The sequence below is a fragment of the Ixodes scapularis genome, unplaced genomic scaffold (genome assembly GCF_016920785.2).
Source record: "Ixodes scapularis isolate PalLabHiFi unplaced genomic scaffold, ASM1692078v2 PGA_scaffold1__304_contigs__length_218370807, whole genome shotgun sequence".
NCBI classification, from domain to species: domain Eukaryota; kingdom Metazoa; phylum Arthropoda; class Arachnida; order Ixodida; family Ixodidae; genus Ixodes; species Ixodes scapularis.
In genome coordinates, this window is record NW_024609846.1 from 5,699,937 (window position 1) to 5,720,834 (window position 20,898).

The window sequence follows — 20,898 nt, forward strand, 5'->3', positions numbered from 1 at the left end:
CCCAAAAAGATTGTGAAGGTGTTCATCCAAGAGAGCTCTAACGTTGTGCACTACACCTCCATTTTTGGCATCGATCAGTTGGGGAGAATTATCTCTTCCATCCAGTGTTCCAATATAACGCCAGAACTTCTCTCCGGCTCTTTTTCCACCCTTTCTGATATCTTTCATCACCTTGCAATCATGTATCTGTTTTTTCTCCTCGACGATAGATTGTGTTATTGCCTTGAGCTTCTGGTATTCCTCCCAGAGTCGCAGAGTCTCCGGTGCTTTTCCAAGCGTCCGCAGAGCCCGGCGATGGTCTCGGTTTGCGTCTTGCCTGAGTTGGATGGATCTCCGGATTTCAGCATCCCACCACGATACAAGCCGTCTTTTCCCGCTTGAGCCTCTCATAATCGACCGTGTGGTGATTGCCTGCCGAAGTGCATTGGCATAGTCATCATAGATGAGGGCATTTATGCGCTTATCACTTTCTTCGAACTCCTGACATACTGCCTCAATATCACATTCACGTAATTGGAACGTCATTTTACGTTTCGGCCGGCTGCGTTGTCGTTGGATTGCACCAAAATGAAGTATGATGCTGTTATGATCGCTGCCAATACTCCACTCGCCATCTTCATCTACAGTTATTTTTTTAAGGCGACGTGCGAGCCTCTTTGATGCCAGGGCATAGTCGATACATGTTCGTCGGTCCCGGGCCATCCATGTGTGTTGCCCCTCACATTCCTCTCTGAGGTTTAGAATCTCCAGGTCGAACTCCTCCGACAGCTGTCTCAGCATTCGGCCATTGTCGTCCTCACGCCCGTCAATCTCAACCAGATGACCATTAAAGTCCCCCATAACTAGCACAGACAGTCTTCGATCTAGGTTTTCGATGTCACGTTGAACGCACTCCAGTATGGCCTTATTCTCCTCATGCCTGGAATTGGCCACGGAAAGGTAAAGGGTGCATACCGCCGTCGGTATGTTACCCACCTGTCCTTGAACCCACAGGTGTTCGCAGCACGTTTCAGATATCCTTATCCATGCTTGTCCTCCACTTGGCCAAAGGAGGCCCACACCACCTCCCCGTCGGTCACCCTCCACCCTGTTACACCCAGTCCAGCACCAGGAAGGGTCTACTGGGGGTTCCTCAGCGTCCCGCAAGTGTGTTTCAGCAACCCCGAACAAAGAAAAGCCTTGTTCCCGGAGTACTACATAGAGCTCAGCCCACTTTCGTTGACGCCTCGCACTATTCAAATTTAAAAAGCCAACGACAGCACTGCCTCTTTTCCGTGGTTGCCCTTGCTGCCGCCGCGCCAGAAACTCGGTCAACACTCCCGCTGAAGCTGCATGGCTGCTAGTTGCTCTCGGACCAGTTGATTCACAAAGTGCGTCAGCTCTTGTGATGGGGCACTTGTGGGGTGCTGAAGGCATCCGGTCATCAAGTCGGTCAGCATTGGGTTGCACACAGGCAAGGTCTGTCTCGCAGTAGGCCCTAGAGCAAACGTTCCTTCCTGACTGCCTGTCCTCGATGGGAGTGCCCCACAGCTTTGTCCTTGAAGATGTCCGTTGGGTGGTATGAGGAGTGGGGGCACCCATATTGCGTGCAGAGGTGACGACTGTGGCGGATGGTCCCTCTGGCATTGTAGGGGATACACAGGACCGTGAAAGTTGGGCACCGGCTTCTGTACAGTCTCCTTTGATATTTAAGGCGTGTTCACCACCCGGTGTGCTCCACTCGTTCTGGGACCAGAAGACAGACCTGGGAGGTCGTGAGCGAGTGCTTTTTTTTCTGCCTCTGACCGGTTTACTACTGAGGAATGCGTCCCGTATCGTCTCCTGTTGCTCCCAGTATGGTCGCTGAAATTGTCAATTCTTTGAAGTCCTAAAAATGAGTCACTAATGCACCCACTCGGTCGGTTAGCACCTGGCTACCTTCTCTGCAGTAGTGAAGCCCGTCCTTTTGCATTGCTGGGATGCTGGCCAGTTCTCGGCTGAGGTCGATAAACCTTGCTCTAATTCTCTTGCACAGCTGCTTCAGCTTTGCATTCAGGAGCATGGTCGTAGCGCGTAGTTCCTTTCCTCTGCCGTCTATTTCGGGTACTGAGCAGATGGCTAGTGATGCCTTACGTTTGGCCCACTGTAGCCTCAGTCGCTCTATAATTGTGTCAGGTTGCTCGCCCTTCAGAACGTCATTCAACCCCACGTGCAGTATATACATGCGGGGTACATTCCTCGCTTTTTCCTCATATGTTTCGATAATTTTATGTACTACCTCAGTTGTGGCTCCCCTGTTCGTTATAAACTCCATGCTTTTAGGTGCTTCGACTTCCTCGATGAGAGCTCGAGCTATCCGCAGGAAGTTCCCATCTCCTGCGATTATCACTTCTCGTGTGATCCCTCGTGGCGGTCGGATCGGAACATCCTCATGCGTCAGCTTCTTTGCAGCCACGGGCACGTGAATCTCTTGAGTGGACATGTGTGTGACTCCACTTGAAGTTTTGCTTGGGACTTCGTCACACTGCGTGTCAGTGTGCGCTGTCACATTATTGGTGTTATTTATGGCACTACCGGCATCCTGTGGACGGTCGTCCTGTAGTGCGTTTCCTTGCTTGTCTACTCCAGCCTTCGTCGCATCGTTCAATGTCATCGCACTGTGATGCAGTTCTGTTTCACTGCTCATCTGGTTCTCCCCTTCAGATTCCGATGGTGCGCTGCTTGTCCCATCTTCTGTAACCATGGAATCTCCTGTCTGTCCAGCTGCTACTGCATGTCCTGAGAGCGCTGTCACTAGTGTTTGCAGTGCTTCGTTCTTCTTCGCCGCCTCGTTTATCCTGAATTCCAGGGTCGATATCCTCTTAGTCACTTCAGACAGCCTGCGCCCGTCCGATGCTCGGTCTAGGCGTACTGACAGGGCGCCTATCTGAGCCTCTAGTTCCTCGAGTCTTTTTTCGTGTGCATCCCTCATTTTGTACATCTCGGCACATACCTTGCATGTGAGAGGATATCTTTGATTCGTGTCGTCATGTTTCGCGTCTGCCTTCAGCTCCAACGACCCGCAGTCTACACTACTAATGCTGTCGTCAACAGCTGCAGCAGAGTCTTCAGCGGCCGCTGCAATGTTGGTACTCTTCACGGTGGCTTGGGAAGTCCGGGCGGAGTCTGGCGTCAAGACGGGCGTCGCGGCGCGAGTGGCAGTGGTCGGCGTAGCACCCTGAGAGGGCTCGTCGGCTTGCCGATTGGCGGCGGTACAGGCCGCATGTACGTCAACCAGTGTCGTTGCCTCTGGCTGGTAGTGCCCGCTGACCTGGGGTTCTGACACGACAAGGTGCTGCACACTATTGGACATCGTGTTTACAGGCAGGAAGCGTGTGGTAGTGAGCAACGTGGGAGTAGAAGTTTCTCCTGCGGCCGATGGCTCCTCCGTGCTGTCCATGGCCACTTCTGAACCGTTGTTGCCCGCAGTGGGGATATCCAGGCTCTCCGGAGGGAACACTTCGTCTTCATCGCTGACAGTGGTGTTGCTCAAAAACTCCAGGCTGCAATGAATATCTCGTATGGTATCTGTAGAGGAACACGCAGTAGCTTGTAGACGCTCAATGAGTTCTCCCTTGTTTCCGGAGGTAGGAAGTCCACGGGCTTTTAGTGCCCTTTTTAGGTCGAAAACCTTCATCTCGGCCATTTTTTCAGCGGACATATTTCCATCTGCGTGGACAGCAAACTGGTATCGACGGGCCGGGGGCCGACCAAAGGATACGGAGTAGGCGATATGTCGGCGACGTCTTCGGCGCCTCGGCCGAGCGGAGCGGTGCAACGGAGGCCAGTCGAGCTTCGGGGTGGCCGGTCGTGTGAAAAAAGTACGGCGTGAAGCAAGTCGCGACGGTTAAAAGGAAGACCCCGAAAAACCAACCGTTAGGCTCGTATCTCTAAGTCTCACGCTTTGGCGCCACCGCTCTAAGTCTCGCGCTTTAGCGCTACAAGTTTAATTAGACTGCTCAAAACGCGGGTCACGTATATCTTCTGAATGATCACGTTAACTGTAAAGAAAGCGAACACCCTTCGATACATACAAAATGGTGAGTGTCAATTATAAAATAATAAAAAATATATCATATATATTTTCTCTAACTATTCTGGGCTCAATAAATTCCCGCTCAAAACTCATTATAAGCAAATACATTGTCGCCACTAAAAACAAAATAATCCCTGCAGCTTTAAATTCTTCTGAATATACTTCTGATTCAGCGCTATAATTTATCCTATCACTGCTGAGATTTCCGCGTCACAACTTGTGATGCCCGGATGTAGCCCGCCGCAGCGATCTAAATTTCAACAGATCCCATGCTAACTATAAAAGTGCTCCTGAATGCGAGTTCGATTCCTTCTGTGGTAGCGGTGAGATATCTTCGTTCGGAGAAAGAAACAACCTACGGTATGTATAAAGATAAGCTCAGTCCTTCTACGGTATTTGTTTTGTGCGCACCATGAAACAATGCCGGTCTCGGCCGGAAATAAATACCTAGCATCATACGCACTGGGACGCGGCTACGGTCAACCTTTCAGCAGCGAAACATGAGACTGATCCACTGAATCAACTAACATCTGCAAAATCAGTACTGGATTACAGGCGCTTTTTCCAACGTTGAATTACCGCTGGAGTAACACTGCGTTGTAGATTTTAGGAGACATTTAATCTTCGCAACACGTGTCTTCTTAGCGGTGCTTTAGTTTTTAATCATGTTGCGTGAACATTCATCAGAGGTATTTTGATGCAGTCATTGCCTTTCTTAGTCAAGTCATTCTGTGCGCTGTAATATTGTGCCGTATATGCATTACCAGCTAGGCGAACGTTAATTAGATTTTAATTTCACGGCAAGCTACATATTAACTCCAATTTGTTAACTAAAGTCTCACTAACGCTTATAAGAGTCACACAAAAGGCAGTATCAATGGTAATTACTATTCGAGGCTAAATAAATATAAAGATTTTAGGTCAGGGCACCGAGTTTCGAGATGTTATACTGTAAGTTGTCGGGGTTTTGTGACCATATTTCGAATCTGGAGGCAAGAAGAGCGCTTGAAATCCTGTCCATAATGATGCTTAGAAGAGTGTCGTAGGCGGTTCAGTCATGTCATCACTATACCAGCATCGCACTCAATGTGAATGCAGCTTAAGTCCCTAGATAAGATTTTCCTACAAGCAGCGACATTCTTTGAAGCGCCAACTGCGGGACGGTGCAGGGTTTAGGAAGTTTATGGCGGCCCACAACAGATCTTTGAACTGAATACCGACATTCCGTTCCAGCGGAATGTGCTTTGTCATTTCTATCGGCTCTAGTTACTTGTAAATGAAGTATCACGGAACTTTAGATGCACCGACAGCAGGTAGGCCAGTATTTGCCGAGGGGCGAAAACCGACCCCGTTGTTCCATTCTACAAACATTTGGCGCTTTGTTCTTTGCCTTTACCTTTGGAATCAAGAGGCAAAGAAGAGAAAAAAACAAGAAAAGAAAAAAAATGATATATACTATGAAGCCCGCGCTGCCTTGTCTTGATATCCATAAATCGTTTGAACTTTCAATAGCCGTTGCCGTCAATATCGTCAACGTAACGTAACCTATCTTATCTTGAATTAAAGGAGTAATTAACAAATTATATGTAATTATATCAGCCATTTCCTGAAATTCCTTCCATCTAATGTTTTTCTATCCAACATTCTTGCACAGAGCAAATTGTTCCAGCTTGGATAGCTTTTTTTTTAACAACGATTAAAAAAATAGAAAATCACCATGTATATACAACCTTCCAAAAAACAATATAGCGCTTTTCAAGATTTCATTTTGTTACATTCGTTTTTGTGTCACCTGAAGTTTCAACAAAGTCACTTCTAGGTATACCAGGAATTTACAGTTAAAGAAAGTTAAAAGCGAACATGGAAGTGCGGGTATCTGCTATACTCACTGGCAGATCAAGGAACGCATATTTCTAATTGGTCATGGAGGAGTTCCCGGTGATTTCGTGCGAAGGTTAAACTCAACATTTGCATAAGTATCCCTTTTTACACTGATTTGCTCTCGCTTGGCGGTTAGCTTTATTATAGTGACTACCACCTTAAAAAAACCTTGCATGTATGCTGGTATCATATTATTCCTCCGCAGTCAACGAGATTTCGATAATCGCAGATTAGAACACCAAAGATGGACTAAAATTAAAATAAAAGCAAATATAATACCTGGCCTATTAGGTTCAAATATATTTCATTTTGAGTCCGTCTTCTGCGTTGTAATCTGCGATTATCAAAATCTCGTTGATTGCAGAGCAATAATGTTTAAACTTCAGAGGCTTAATATTGATCCGAACGTTATTTGGAGGATAGGTGATTACTTGGATTCAACGAAACAGTCCATGGGAATTGATGGAATCCAGTCCCCGAATGCAAATGTTACTTCTGGTGTCCCTCAGGGATCGGTGCTAGGAGCCGCTCTCTTGTTTTTAACTTTTATTCACGATATAGTTGTAAACGCTTCCTCGAACATAAGATTGTATGCCGGTGACCGTGTTTTATACAGAGACGCAGGTTGCAACACTCGCATGCTTTCCCTCCAAACCGACTTAGATAAGATTGCGGCTTGGTGCTTTAAATAGAGCATGGTAAATATTTGGGAGTTATTTTTTATCAATCTAACTTGGAACAAACATGTTGACTACATCACTGCAAAGGCTAGTCGGTCACTGGGTTTCTTTAAACGAAAGTTTAGGTTAGCTTCATTATCGCTAAAAGAAACCCTCTTTTTTCCGCATGTACGATATATTCTTGATTATGCGTGTACAATCTGGGACCCCTATAGGCTAAATTTGGAAGACCACATTGAAAAGATCCAGAATCGCGCTGCCAACTTTGTTACGGAAAATTATAATTTCAGAGTAAGTGTTACTGACCTTAAGTCGTCTCTGGGTTGGAGGCCTCTGAGTCAAAGACGTCAATGCCCCCGTTCGAAACTTTTATTTAACATTTTTTTTTCACGAACATAGTTATATCTCTAAATCAACATATCTCCTACAGCCTGCTAGCGTGTCCCTCAGAAAAAGTAATTTAATGAAAATTCGTCCATCTACATCTAAAAATAATGTATTTAAATGTTATTTTTATTTCACGGTTGATTGATGCCTGGAATAAAGTACCTCATGAGGTTGCAGAAATATCAATGCTAGAGCTGTTTTTTGATGAATTCCAGTTGTTTGTTTTAATCTCATGTTGAAGAGCCTCTAAGATTGGAATTTGTTGTGTGTTTTTCGTACGTAATGACGTTTCATATTTGTTATAATATTTCGATAACGTATAATCTTTCTTGTGTACTGTAATGCCTTTTTAGGCGTTGTAGGAATTCAAATAAATAAAATGTTGGGAATACATATATCAGAAGTAGCCCTATTTTTCTACTGCTTTGACCTGTGGAACGAATTTAAGTGAATAACGTGTGAAGTGTTAAATAACCATTTGTGTAATATTACAGAAGAATGGTACGTATTTGTGTATGTTCTAAGGGTATATACTAGAATGGTATGTACTTGGGCTAGTTGGTGACCCATTGCGCAGCATAAAAGCGCTAAAAAGACGAGGGACAAGTTAGAAGACGACGAACATCAGCCAAGGCTACTTGCAACTCAAGTTTAATACAAAAGAAAACATATTTGTCTGATATTAATAAAGTTCAGCAGCTAAACGCGCTCTTTTTCGTTCGTCGCCAACTGAAGTTTAATAATAAAAATATTTATTTTCTATTATTAAAGTTCTGTATTCCATAGCGCTCCATGGCGTTGATGTCCTTTAACTTGCCCATCGTCTCTTTAACGCTTTTACCCCATCCAGTGTGCACCTCATATGACGCCTGTGAAGCCTGCAGTTTTGTTAAAAAAAAAAAACGAATGTTTATTTTTATTTTATGTTGAATAAGTGGTTACACTAATCGGCCATTCCGGTACAATGTAAAATATAGTTCCGATTGGTAAACCACTAACCGATGTGTGTTCTGTTTCGGAAACTATGTGTCCTCTAACTATGGTCACTGAAAAGACGGGAACGGCCGGACGTCTCTTCCGAATGCCCATCCTCCAGCACCTGCTCGGTGTCTATAGCCGCGCTTTGGCAGCGCGACCAGGTTCGTCGCTCGCGATAGTCTCAAGCGTCGTCGATGGTAGAAAGGAAGCGCTGGAAGCGGCACAGCTCATGCTGCTCCCTGCAGTTCTCGTCCTGGCAGTGGCTGTATAGGAATTCGCACGTCAGGGCTTCGGAGAAACAAATGGGTAGCGCCCAAGGGAGCTTGGCACGACTCTTAGAAAACCAACTCATTGATGACCAAGCTCAGTTCTTCATAAGAATAAACTTGCTATTTTTGCTCCGTGACTCATTTTATAGTTTACAGCTCGGTACAGCACTGTTTCATACTGCTTCTTAGATAGCAAATTTAGTGCTTTAGGCAGAAGGTTTCTTCCATGCCATTTTAGTTTCGTCGAAATCTTAAACTAGACCAGTATGGATAAAAATAAAAAGTAATTCCCCCCCCCCCCCCCCTCCCAGTTAAAGGAAAACGACTGCGGTTGCGAGCCTTTTTATGCTCGTGATTTTGAAGATACACTAAAATAGAGAGTTAGAATTTGAAAGGACCTACTGCACGTATAAAAAAAAAAAGTAAAGGAAAAAGTTTCTTTTCTCAATAATTACTGGGTGGAAAATCTGAATGTCACGGACTGCTAAGCCCCGCCCAGTACTTACGACGTGTTTAGAATTCTCAACAACTGCAGAAATGATCGATGTGTAAAATTTTAGGCGTAAATTGCTTCTCAGTGCCGGAATAGTGTTTTGGTTGACATATACTTATGTTCGAGAAACAAACAATCTAAAAATTTCATGATTTTTTTTAAGGAATATTGCAAGATCGTTTTTTCCGCTTTGGTTTCAGACGGTCACAAACATATAAACAGATTAGTAGTGACAAGGCGGCCATTCTACGAGCTCTACCAACGTAAAAGCACACCATATAATCTCGGAGATAAAAATTATATGACACCAAAATCTCTAACTAATTATGGTTCACAAAGCTTAGCACATCAAGTTCCAGAATTTTTAAATCAGTATTTGGAAATTTGAGAAATAGTTAACGACGCTAAATCGTCTTATAGCTTTAAAAATTGTGTGAGAGCTTACTTCTTGTTCAATTTCGGCTAGTGTTTTTTCTACAATTGTTGATTGTGCGGTTGTGATGCAGACAGTATGACGTGTGCTCATGTGAATGTATTATTACTTTTGATTTGGATGGTACACGAGTGTTATGTGTATTTATATTACTACTTGCGATACCATTTTAAGCTTTGTCTGACCACTTTCTGAAAACCGTTGAAAATTAATTTGTTATCATATTCACTATCCTTCCGCTACTGAACGATATACATGGCTGGTGGAGCCTCGTCAGGCGGCGTCATATCGCCTTTTGCCCACCAGCCAAGACTACTGAGTCGGAATAAAGTTTATTATTACCATAGAAAGTTTTGTACAAAAAAGCGCCTTTAAGAGTGGAACACGATAGCGTTATTGGGCCCCGTTCGCGAAGTCTTTTCAGAGGAAGAAACGCTTGTTGGTAGCGTCACGTGTCACGTGACATCAGACGTGAGCCAACGTTATTAGATTATCTCAGTTGTGGAAATCCCGCGGTCGGGGGCACCCCCCCTCACTCACCCCAATCCGCCAAGTGTCGATCGAAGCGCCATCTATGTTTTCGTTTCATAACTATGCGTTCCGAAGAGCCCCGCTGAAGCGCCAAATGGCGATCACAACGGCGCCATTTACCTGGCAGCGGTCGCTCGAGGAACCGCACCTAACATCTATTTTGGCTTCAATCGGCGAATTTCGGAGCCGAAACAGATACAGTGGATAGGGTTACAAGGATGCCACCCTCGTCTCCCCAACGGCCGCGCCGCGAATTCACCCCGAAGTTAAGATGAGCCTAGGTCGGGACGCGCTACCTGAAATCCCCGCTGACGCAAGGTTGTATGAAAAATATATTATTCTGCCGCAAAACCTAGCAAACTAAAGATTTTAGAAAACATCACGCGCCCCCCATTTTGTGCTAAACTCCAATAAAAGTTACTACAAAAAAAAGTTTTTTTCCGTTGGTTTTTACGTTTCTAGTAACGTTGAAACGTACGTCTCCTGATTTAGTTACAAAAGCAGCCGTCTGGCGGCGCGTCGAGCGACGCTTGGCGAGTCGTGGTAAGTGGGGGGGGGGGGGTACTGTTCGTGCATGCGGCGTCTATGAGCAGTTCCGTAACTGAGCTAATCTAATAACGTTGACGTGAGCGTTGTGGGTTGCTTGAAATTCCAGTGCGAGACCTTGTGAGGCGATGTCACACGCGTAACATCACGTGTGACGTCACACGTGTGATGCAATACGTGACGTCGCACGTAGCTCATTAAACATCGCACGTAGCTGTGTCGTCATGACCCTGCCGACCCGCTAAATTTAGCGGAAATATTTCCCGCCAAATATAGATGAAAGATTTATCCGAAAATTTAGCGGGACATTTTACCCACACATTTAGCGAAAAATATTCTCGCGAAATTTAGCGTAAGAATGTATCCCTCGTGACGTCACGTGTGACGTCACCAGGTGCATACCGAGATTTTCCTGTCCCCCCAATGCCTACGCCGACGCCGGATTTTCTTCGACACGAGCACCTAAATGCAGTCGCGTTAATGTGTTTTTTAATCTTTCATTTGTGCAGTACAACCGGAACCTGCAAAGCTTGTGTATAGACGATGCATGCCATCATCCAGAGAGTGATACCTATAAGAAGTACGTGTCGAAGAATTCACGAAAGAATAAGGTGCCACCAGGGAAAAATTCTGGAAAAACACCAAAGACTCCGAAACGCGAAGATGAACCACCTGAGACGCCAGACTATGCGGATGAGGACTCTGAACAGGACGATGAACATAAGGACCCAGACGAATATGATGAGAATGAGTATTATGACGATGAAAATGATGATGACGACGATGAAAATGATAATGACGACGATAAAAATGATGATGACGACGGCTACCAATATCACAAAGAAGCGGACGATGAGAAGGAAGAGGGAGATGAGGACAAAGCTAACAAAGAGGATGACGAGGGGGATTGGGTACTGCAGAATAGAGAGGGGAAAGAGGAGGAAGAGAAAGAAGAAAAGGAGGATGAAGGACCAAGAAGGAAGATAGATCCAGAACAGTTAATAAACTAGAAGCCAGATAAAGGCAACGGCGATAGAAGGGGTGGAAAGCACGTTTATCGAAGGTGGTAGGTTTCAATAAACAACCCATGCTATACCTTCCATTCGTGTTTTCGGTGTATTAAAAAAAAAAGATATAATGAATGTCACCTCTGCCTTTATTCAAGATAGTGACTTTCGGGTCGGTTTGCTTTTAAAGAAGGTCGAATATTGTGAATGCTATAATTTTACTTCGGTGCCTTTCTTCTGTCCATGCTGCAGAGTTCGACGCATTTCATCCAGAGAAATGTGCGACAAGCTCAGTTTTACATATACATCTGAAAGGAAGGAGTTAGATTGGAGAAGGAAGGGACAAAATACTACAAAGGGTAAATGTACAAATATTGGACCATCGGGATAATGACTTCCTAGTGGGAACAACTTTGCCATTATAGTGCATTGTATGACACACACACCAGTTGTTTTTTTTGGTGCGTGCTATGAAGCGATTTCGCCTCACGTACTTCCAGTTTGAATTCTGGCTGGACGCAATGCTGATGTTATCTAGTCCTATATCATTGAATGTGCAGATGCAGATTTTTTTTTTTTTTCAGGTTTCTCGATTTTTTTCTTTCAGTCAAGTACGCCAGCCAGAGTAGTCAAGAACAGAAAGGAGCATCCGCTGGTTAATGGCTTTTCAACATACCGTTCTTTGTTCGGACTTAAGACGAGTCGGCAAGCGACAAGTCTACCCGTATCTCCGAGGCCAAAATCACTCCCATAATTAACGTCGGGGCTGCTTTGAAAGAAACAAAAATATGGGTTATTGCAGCCCAAATACATTCCCAGTCGTAATGACAGACTTCAGTCGTCGACTTAGCCCTTCCACATGCCCGAGCGTTTCACCAACACGGAAAACGACGCTAACAAGTACTTAACCTCTGCATGATGACTAATGGGAAGTGGCGGACGCTGTTCATCAACTTGGTGGAACTTTACCGCCCGGAAGTCGGAAATTCGCTTTGTGAAAGAGCCCTATGGCAAATATTATTCAACAAAGACAGAAACAATTTATTTGAAAAAGTAGTGGCGTGTCTGAAAAATGCTTGCACTAAGAATGTTAAGAGAAATATTCAACTATATTCCCGTTTAAATAAAACTAACAATAAAACACAATAACATGTCACATTAAAAAGTAAGATAACAAGACTATATGGTTAACTCAAATACGTTTTATATGGAGATATCACAAATTTGGAAATGTCCTAACATTTCCCGCAGTTCTAATAAATAATCTGTCTCTCGATGGTAGCACGTACCATCAGGAGCATTATTCTCTTCACTTTTGCCATGATTATTAGGCAATACAGCTTCAAAACAATATAATGTATTATACAACTTCTCATATGACCCGTTTATTCTAGAAGCAACAGGCAGTACTTTGATAAAGCGAAGAATTATTGGCTAGCTTGATCGGCGTTGCAAGCTGTGCAAAAGTCAAGCGGCCATATCGAAAAGGCGGGTACTGAAAAAACCGTAACGTATCAAAAATTTTTAACACATTTTTTTAAATAGGTAGACATCCTCCAATTCGTGGAATAATTAGCAAGGAACCCTTTACTCAACCTCTCGGTGGCGTCATTCGCAGTTTCTTTTCTCTTTTCTCTTTTGGTGGATTAAACACACTTTTTACCCACATATTGTTTGTGTTTGATGGCAGAGCTGGTGTTCATATTGCTTCTGTCCTTGTGAGGCTCCAATTGAAGCATACTTTTCGTAGATGTATACTCACTTACATACATGCACGGACATACAAAAATGCGACAGTAACAGAAATTTCATTGTAGTTGTTTGTTTCCTTTAATTAACTCGTTTTTTATTTACACTTAATGCAGCCGAACAAATGTTTCGTTATCACTCTTCACCGTTGTCCAACTACGGTCGCATGTTATAGCTTTAAAGATGTTTAATGGAAGAAAGTATGTTTATTTCAACAAAGACTGCAGCAATGCTCTGGCCAGACTCAAGGAGAGCAAAAAAAAGATACAACGATATTTTCAAAGGTGCCGGAGTTATCAAAACTTTACTTGATGTTTATTCTCGGCTATCGATGGCGCCACGGCTGGACGAGCGTAAGGAAAAAGAAGGATGCCGGCGCGTGGAAGAACGGGCCAGCTTCAGGAACGCAGCTGCACCGACGGGCGGCGCCCGCGCACGTAACCCGGTGGAACAAGATAGAGTTGTCTGACAGTCGCCGCCTTGCCACGGGGTCGGAGTGTCGACCATAGAGTTATTATAATGTACGCTAAAGGTTCAACTGGCGCTTGTGTGCTGCTGCCAATATAAGCAGACAGCAAGCAACCAGTCCGAAAGTGACTTCCGGTAATGCATTTCTATGGGAAAAAGCGAGTGCATTTTCTCTCTGCGCTCGATTAAAAGAGCAAATATCACAAATAAATTGTACGTACTAGGTAGCTTGGAACGTTTCTCAGTCACGCAGACGAAATAATATGTCAGTTGCAGCGTTCTTATTTCAAATTCGTGGCATGGAAAACGGTGCTCAAACCGCTTCGTACGTGCACTTACGTGCACTGTCCGACACGGTTAGCGCGAACACGGCGTCGGCGCTTTTCAGCATGAGGGACATACCTGCCAAACGAACGAAGAGCATGTAGAAAACCAAGAGAGACGGCAAGCACTACGCGGTAACACTGGATAAGTAACTCTTTGTGCGCGAAGACGATCAAAATAAATTGAAAGTTACGTAATATAGTCAGATTTGAAATGAATAAGTACTGCTTTCTTCTTTCCGCCCATGATTATGTGCGAAGATGCTTGTTCTCGGTTCAAGTCATGACCCGGAGGCTCCGAATCTTTGCAAATGGTGAGAAGCCAGAGAACAGGTGCCCGATAAAAACTGGCCAACATAGGAAATAATGAAAAGACACACCTCTCGCAGCTCACATACTTTATTTTTTTAAACATATTGTAAAGATGCACGACGGACGTTTTGTATAATGACAGAACGGGCATATTATGAATATAGAAGCGCCACCGGAATGCTAGCGAACCTTAAGCGCACTTTACATTCCTTTCGATTGTTGTTTTGCTTAGAATCGTCGCTCGTTTTTACACACCGGCTGTGGAAGGGAGATTTGAGCCTGAAATATAGCGAAGTTTAACATCGTTCAGTGGTAAACAAGTATTTTGTAACTAAATCACTTACACTTTTAAAATATTAAGAAAGGTACATACTATCCCGTACAACCGAAATAATAAAAGTTTTTCGTGTTATTTTCCGGCGAATAGACAAAATTCAAGCGTTTTCCAATATGAATGCACAGAAGCACCGCAAAAGTAGACTGGTTGCCGTCTGGTTTAAATTTCCTCCCGGAAGTCGCATAGACACTAGCGCCAGTTGAACCTCTAGCGTACTTTGTAATAACTCTACGGTGTCAACGACTCGCTCCCATTTATGGCAAACACCCTGAGATGGCGCAGCCTGACAGGAGCGCTAGAAGCGCGAGGAACGGACCTTATTCGCGCTGAAAGTTTCAAGGCCGCGCGGCGCGCAACGGCGCCTCCGCGGAGAGTCCCAGCCAACTCTACCATGCCCTAGCCGGGAAATGCGCGAAGCCCAAATAGAATCTAGACCCCCTAACTGGCCTTGTTCAAACACCCCTTTCTTCTTCCACCATGTACCCTACGCAGCCACGAGATCATAGAGCGGCGTCGCGAACGGGTCCCCAGCTACGCGGCGCGCCGAGGCAAAGCGCTGACATACCACGAGGGTTGGTAGAGTCATATCGATGCTGGACGCGACTCCTCTTTACCCTGGTCTACCTGCACATCTGTGATATTCGCTAGACTGTCACCGGGCTAAGCAGCTTGTACCGGAAGCCACGTGCTCCGTTGTTCGTGCTTTCATAATCTTGATAGCACATATTTTGCACAGTATATGGCGCTGTCTAATTATTCTATGGTGGAAAATAATTATGGGGAAGCTGCGCAAATATTGACGACTTTATATCCCACTGCTTAGGAAAGTGGAATTTCCCTAATTCCCTCCCCTGCGCACTCACGCACCAATACTTTTTTTGACAAATATTCAAGCTAAATTAAAGTAAACATCGAGCTAATGCCCACCTTATAGCACAACAGCACAGTAGAGCAGGCTTGTACGAGATACTCACTAAAAGTATTTAAGTTAAGTTACTGAGTACCACGAAAAATAGTAACTGAGTAGAGAACTAAATACTCAAATTTGTAAAGTAATTGAGTAAAGTACAAAATATTCCAAATAAGTAACTCGTTACTTTCAAGATACTCTCAAGTTACACTTTTCTCTGCAATTCATTGTCAAGCACAACCGAAGTCAGAAAAAATTCTTCCTCCCAGCCACTATGGAATCTCCTGGAAATCTCTTAGCTAAACTTTGGCTGCCACTCAGGCTTCTAGGAGGCCCCAAGTAATTATGAATGAAACAAAAAAAAAAGTGTTTCTTTTACACTCTTGCTATGGGGAGGACATAGGCGAGAGCAACTCGGGGCCCGTTCGCCTGCAGAGGGAGTTTGTACAAAGAGGCTCGCCTCCGACGCTCCCCTTGTGTCAGGTGTACATTTCCGCTTCCCCCGTCAGTGCACTAGCGATGCCATGCAGTCGGGGGTCGGGGAGTCCAGGCCGGGGGAGAGCGGGGAGCCACCATGGTGGGCACCGGCGGTCATTCGTGCTACCGAAGACAATAGCGAGTTTTAGTAGACAGTAGCGAGTTTTAGTAGACCGTGTTTCCCCCTCCGCTAAACCCCTCCGCTACCCGGACATCGGCGCGCAGGCGCAGTGGTGATTTCTTCGTACCGGATTGTTAGCGGAGAGGGAAACACGGTCTACTAAAACTTGCTAATGCTGCGTACGCCGCGAGCGATGGGCCACCGGATTGGAGCCGTGTAGTCGCGTCTTACGAGTCTTGTGTCCTACGAGAATTAAGTAAAACGAACGAGCGGTGCGTGCGACTGCGTGTGGATGCTAAGGCATTTCTGAAGCTGGAAGGCTTTCTTTTATATGCTTTCACTCCATAACATAAAAAATAAACTCCGGTTTGCTGTCGACTCTTACCAGACACTTGTAGAACCCACCCACTCTCCGACACAAGTGTCCTCCCTCCGGTTTGTAGGCTTGGGCACATCTTATGTTTTCACCCGCATGCCCTTCAGCTTCGCAATCTCTGTTGCTCTTTGCCTTGGCCACAAACAATATCTAGGAAAATATGCTTTGACGTTTTTCGCACTTAGAAGACACGACACATGTCCGCTCGGCTTGAGGCTGCGACACCCGCTTCCCCGTGTCACTTCTTTCAGCAGAAGCACGGAAGTGCACTGTATTATCTGGCACGAAATGTATCTGTAACGGCAGGCGCCTGGCCAAAATAACTGGAGTTCAATATTTTCCAAGCTTCCCTCATCTAAAGAAAATAAAAAATTGAAAGTAACTTAAAAGTAACTTTAAAATGAGCACAAGGTATTTGGAAAAAAGTATTTAAGTTAGAGTACTAAATACGGGCGTTCGAAAGTATTTACAAGATACCAAGTCACTCACAAAAGAATTTAAGATACAGTAACTTGAGTCGATGATTTAAGTTACGTACAAGTCTTCAGTGGAGTAATATTCGTATCAGCAAAGAATCCCGAAAGCGGCTACAAAGGCGGGATCGGGACAAACCTGATCCCGCCTTGAGAACCTGTGCCGCTGCACTCAGTTATCTTCATTAGAGCGAGAAAAGCGGTCTGGGGATAAAGTTGTTAATGTTTATTTCTCTTCAGAGCTATAATTCACAATCGGCACTTCATTTTTAAACACAGGTTCAGTACACATTGTAAAGTATGAAAACGTTTTAATTTTCTAGAGAACAGAGACGTATTATGACTTGCTATGTGTAAAACACTACTCTGGCAGACGCTTTCCAGGTTGCGATGCGTTTGGGGAATCGGGTTTGTTAAACGTAAACAAAAAATGATTTTGCGATGACCTCAAAAAGTCTAATAAAGATTTACATAGTTGTCACTCTTTTCCTAATTAATATTCTGAATTCTTCAAAAGAAAAAAAAGAACGAAAAATAAAGGGTATGCCTGAACCATTTCCAGCAATCTTTAGACAGTTTTATGATAGCGTTGTTGTTTCTCGCGTACACGATGACCTGCTTGAACGATTTGAATCTACTATACCTGAATTGTTTGCAATCGAATCCCTGGCATACTCTTTCTGATTTAATTCCAGGTCATTCCTGATCTACGAAGCTTCCGAAAGGGAATAATGAGAATTGAAATGTTTGCGATCCCCTTAGCTCAAAGTGCTGTAGAGTACCCCCCCCCCTTCCAATTAATTACCGCTCCCCGGATTATGCAACGAAGCCAAATTATAATTACTTGTGAAACTAACAAGAACACAACATCACCCCTGCTGTCACTCGAAGTAGTTACCATTTTGAAATTGGTAGTTTCGCTTCACCCTTGATCTTACCAGAACTTCAGATTGTAGTGCGCCATGACTGCACTCCCGCAACACAAGCAAAAAAAAAAAACAGTGTTAATTTTGCACGTAATACCTGAGTATTTCTCTTTTTTTCTAAGCATGCACGATGCCGAGCCACAATTTATATGCGTACGGTTTATTATTAAATTTCACTATTAGCCAATTGTTACTTTGCACGGCGCACTGGTGCCGAGAGTGAGTTCGGTGTTGCAGGATGTTGCATATTTCTTTTGAACAAAGAAATTGCGTATTGTCATTAGAGAGTTTACGAAGAAATGGTCTCGACGACCGGCAACCCTCAACGCAACCCGCTACAACATCCGTAACTCTGCAGACAAGTTAAGTGGTGCACATGCGCAGTAGAGGCTCCTTCGCTCAGGAGAGTGTTGAGGACGACGGAATTGATCTACGAAAATTTCCCAATGCCTGAAACCAGATATGAACCTAAATATTAGAAAAAAGTGCTTGAAATAATAATTGAGGGCTTTCAAGGAGCTTTCAAGTCGAAGGAAAAGACAAAAGAGAAAGCTCAAATCCTTGTGACGTTCTGCTCTCTGGTCTTTTTCTTCTAATTGAAAGTGCAATTTTTTCGCACCACTGTCCCAGGTGTTACATCATGATTAACTTTGCTCTCCTAATATTTTAAACCTCCTCGCTTGCGCTGACCGACCGAGAAGTAACGAGAGGTTAAAAAGCTACGGGAAAGCCACCCACAGAACAAACGAAGCGATGCGTCGTCTGCTCATGTTTCTGGTGAGAGCAGTTGACAAAGCATCCCTCCCAGTATTTCTTCGTAGTTGACAAAGCATCATTTTGTGATACAAATTTAACAAAATTCAATTTCGAGTATGTACTTCAAAGTCGGGAATTGTGCTTTCCTCGGAAAGTACCAGAAAAACAAATACTTTAAGAAAAGTACAAGTACATACTCAGAGAATGTACTTCCAAGTAAAGTACAACTTTCCTAAACCTACTTGAAGTGGTACTTTAAGTACAATGCACCCAAAGCACTTCCCAACACTGACAAAAATCCATCTGGTGCCCGGCCTCGGCAAGCTCTTCCTTGTCTACTACTTCACTCCAAGCCACGATCTTCGGTCCCCTTGAGCAGCGTCCTAAATCTCCAAAGTCCTGGCTGTTTCAACTCCTGCCAGCCGTTATCTGCCTTCCAGTGAACATGTTGGGACCTCTGCTCCACTTCTTAGGACAACTTTCGTACACCTTACCCGCACACCTCATCACCTCTTAAACGGGTTCAAACCGGTTTCCACCCGTTTGAATTGAATTCGATCGTTATTTTTGCTCTCCGGCGCTCAACCGGAGCCAAACCGAAAGCCGTAAACCAGAGCACGAACCGAACCAATAAAAAGTTCGGTTCGACACTTTGCCTAAAGCAGCAGCTAACCCTGACAGCAAGACGTGCCTGCGTTGTCGTTGAGCGGGGAACATTGCGTTCTATCTTCTGGGATTAGTCACTGTTCACCCTTGTTTATGTAGGGATCGGCATAAATAGTGGGAAAAATACTAATACGAACTACAATATATAACGGCACCTAAAATAGTGATATCGAAATACACTCAAAGATTAACGATGCACACAAGAAATACATTTAAACAACACGAAGAGAAGAACTGCGAAATGAAAATGGGGGTACGCCTTGCAATGGCAGCATAAATGGTGGTTGTGAATCCTAGTAACGAATTCTAATTCGGCATCCGCCATCGGTATGACTTATGTGACTTGGAACACAAACATGCAATGTGTTCATTAATTCGATTCTTGTTTATCATCATAAGATGCAGCTTATAATTCAACACTATTCTCACTGCTTTCACAAAAGTACACTCTAAAAAAAGGGTATCACCTTAAACCCTTTTGCCCCAAATAATACACCCCAAAACTTGAGTTCGACGTACAGCGCCCTATAGTCCAACAGACGGCCACCAGTTTTACGAGAAGCTTGATAACGGTGCGATATAACTTTTTTTTTTTTAAATGGCTGAAGTACGTATTAAAAACCGCATAAATAAAATACCGACTTTTTGCAGTAGGACCAGGAAAACAACGATAATTTTTTTTTGTAGTTAGTAACACGTATATTAGCTATTTTAAGAAATTGCTCCGCACGACTATCAAACCTCTCGAATAATTTGGTGCCGTCTGTTCGACTCTAGGGCGCTGTACGTCGAATTGAAGTTGTGGGGTGTATTATATGGGATAAAGGGTGTAAGAATACACCCTTTTTTCTCAGAGTGTAGCTGTCATATGTGCGTTATATTTTTTTTATATACAGAGTGTTTTTAGGCTTTACAGGTTTGTTTAAGAAAAAGTTCTGAAAGCTACACTTATGCGATCTGCGCACATGAGCTATACGGCCAGGGGGACATAGAATAGGGGCTAATTCTGATAATTTGTTGGCTAATTAGGTAAAGTTTTTTCATAAACTTTATTTATATTAAAGATAGACATGTAGCTTTACATCAAGTATGGAACGAGGTTTCGTGCGGCGCATGGCTTTTTAAAATAGACACATATTGACGCTAGGTTGCGAAGTTTACATCAAGGGCGGATCACAACGGGCATGAAAAGAGGGCCCCAATTTGTATTTGAAATGTCAAGGAGCGGAAAGGGAAAAGGTTCTTAACTTAGCAGAAAACAAAATAACGTTTTGACGACAACACGACTTCAAGCCTAAGCAAAAAACAGTACTAGGTTTGGCTTTCTAACCTGAGACTATGGGAACAGAAAGAACGACTTCTATTCTCTTATTTCTAACATAGGGAGCTATGCAGTTGTCTACTTGCATTTGATAACTCCGTACGGAGCATGACCTTAGGCTTCTGAAAATGAACGTGAAACAAAAAGGTCAAAAAGCATCTTGTGTTGAGTTCAAATTGACAGTTCTGCCTTTTCACAAAAGATCGACAAGGTATCCTTTCATTTCAAAGCCGTGAAGTGTTTCGGTTTAAATTTTGATTCCAAAACAACTGATTGTTTTCCCGATGTGTACATTTGGCCCACGCGTCCTTTTATGTTGCTGGGCGTTCAGTCGTGCTTGTTATTTAGGTCGTTTTTTATATACTGTCTGGAAAATACAAAATGTTAACACTGATTTTCGAATTGATTAAGTTTCCATGGAAAT

At 43.9% G+C, this 20,898-nt stretch overlaps 1 protein-coding gene across 1 annotated transcript in view; it reads left to right on the forward strand.

Annotated features, from left to right (window-relative positions):
• The window catches only part of LOC8025581, a 29,435-nt gene extending 11,898 nt beyond the window's left edge, over nt 1-17,537 (forward strand). The window contains exons 4-5 of the mRNA XM_042290607.1: nt 10,762-11,003; nt 17,501-17,537. Of these exons, the coding sequence (XP_042146541.1) occupies nt 10,762-11,003; nt 17,501-17,537 (279 nt within the window). The remainder of the gene's footprint in view (nt 1-10,761; nt 11,004-17,500) is intronic.
• Nucleotides 17,538-20,898: the final 3,361 nt, after the last annotated feature.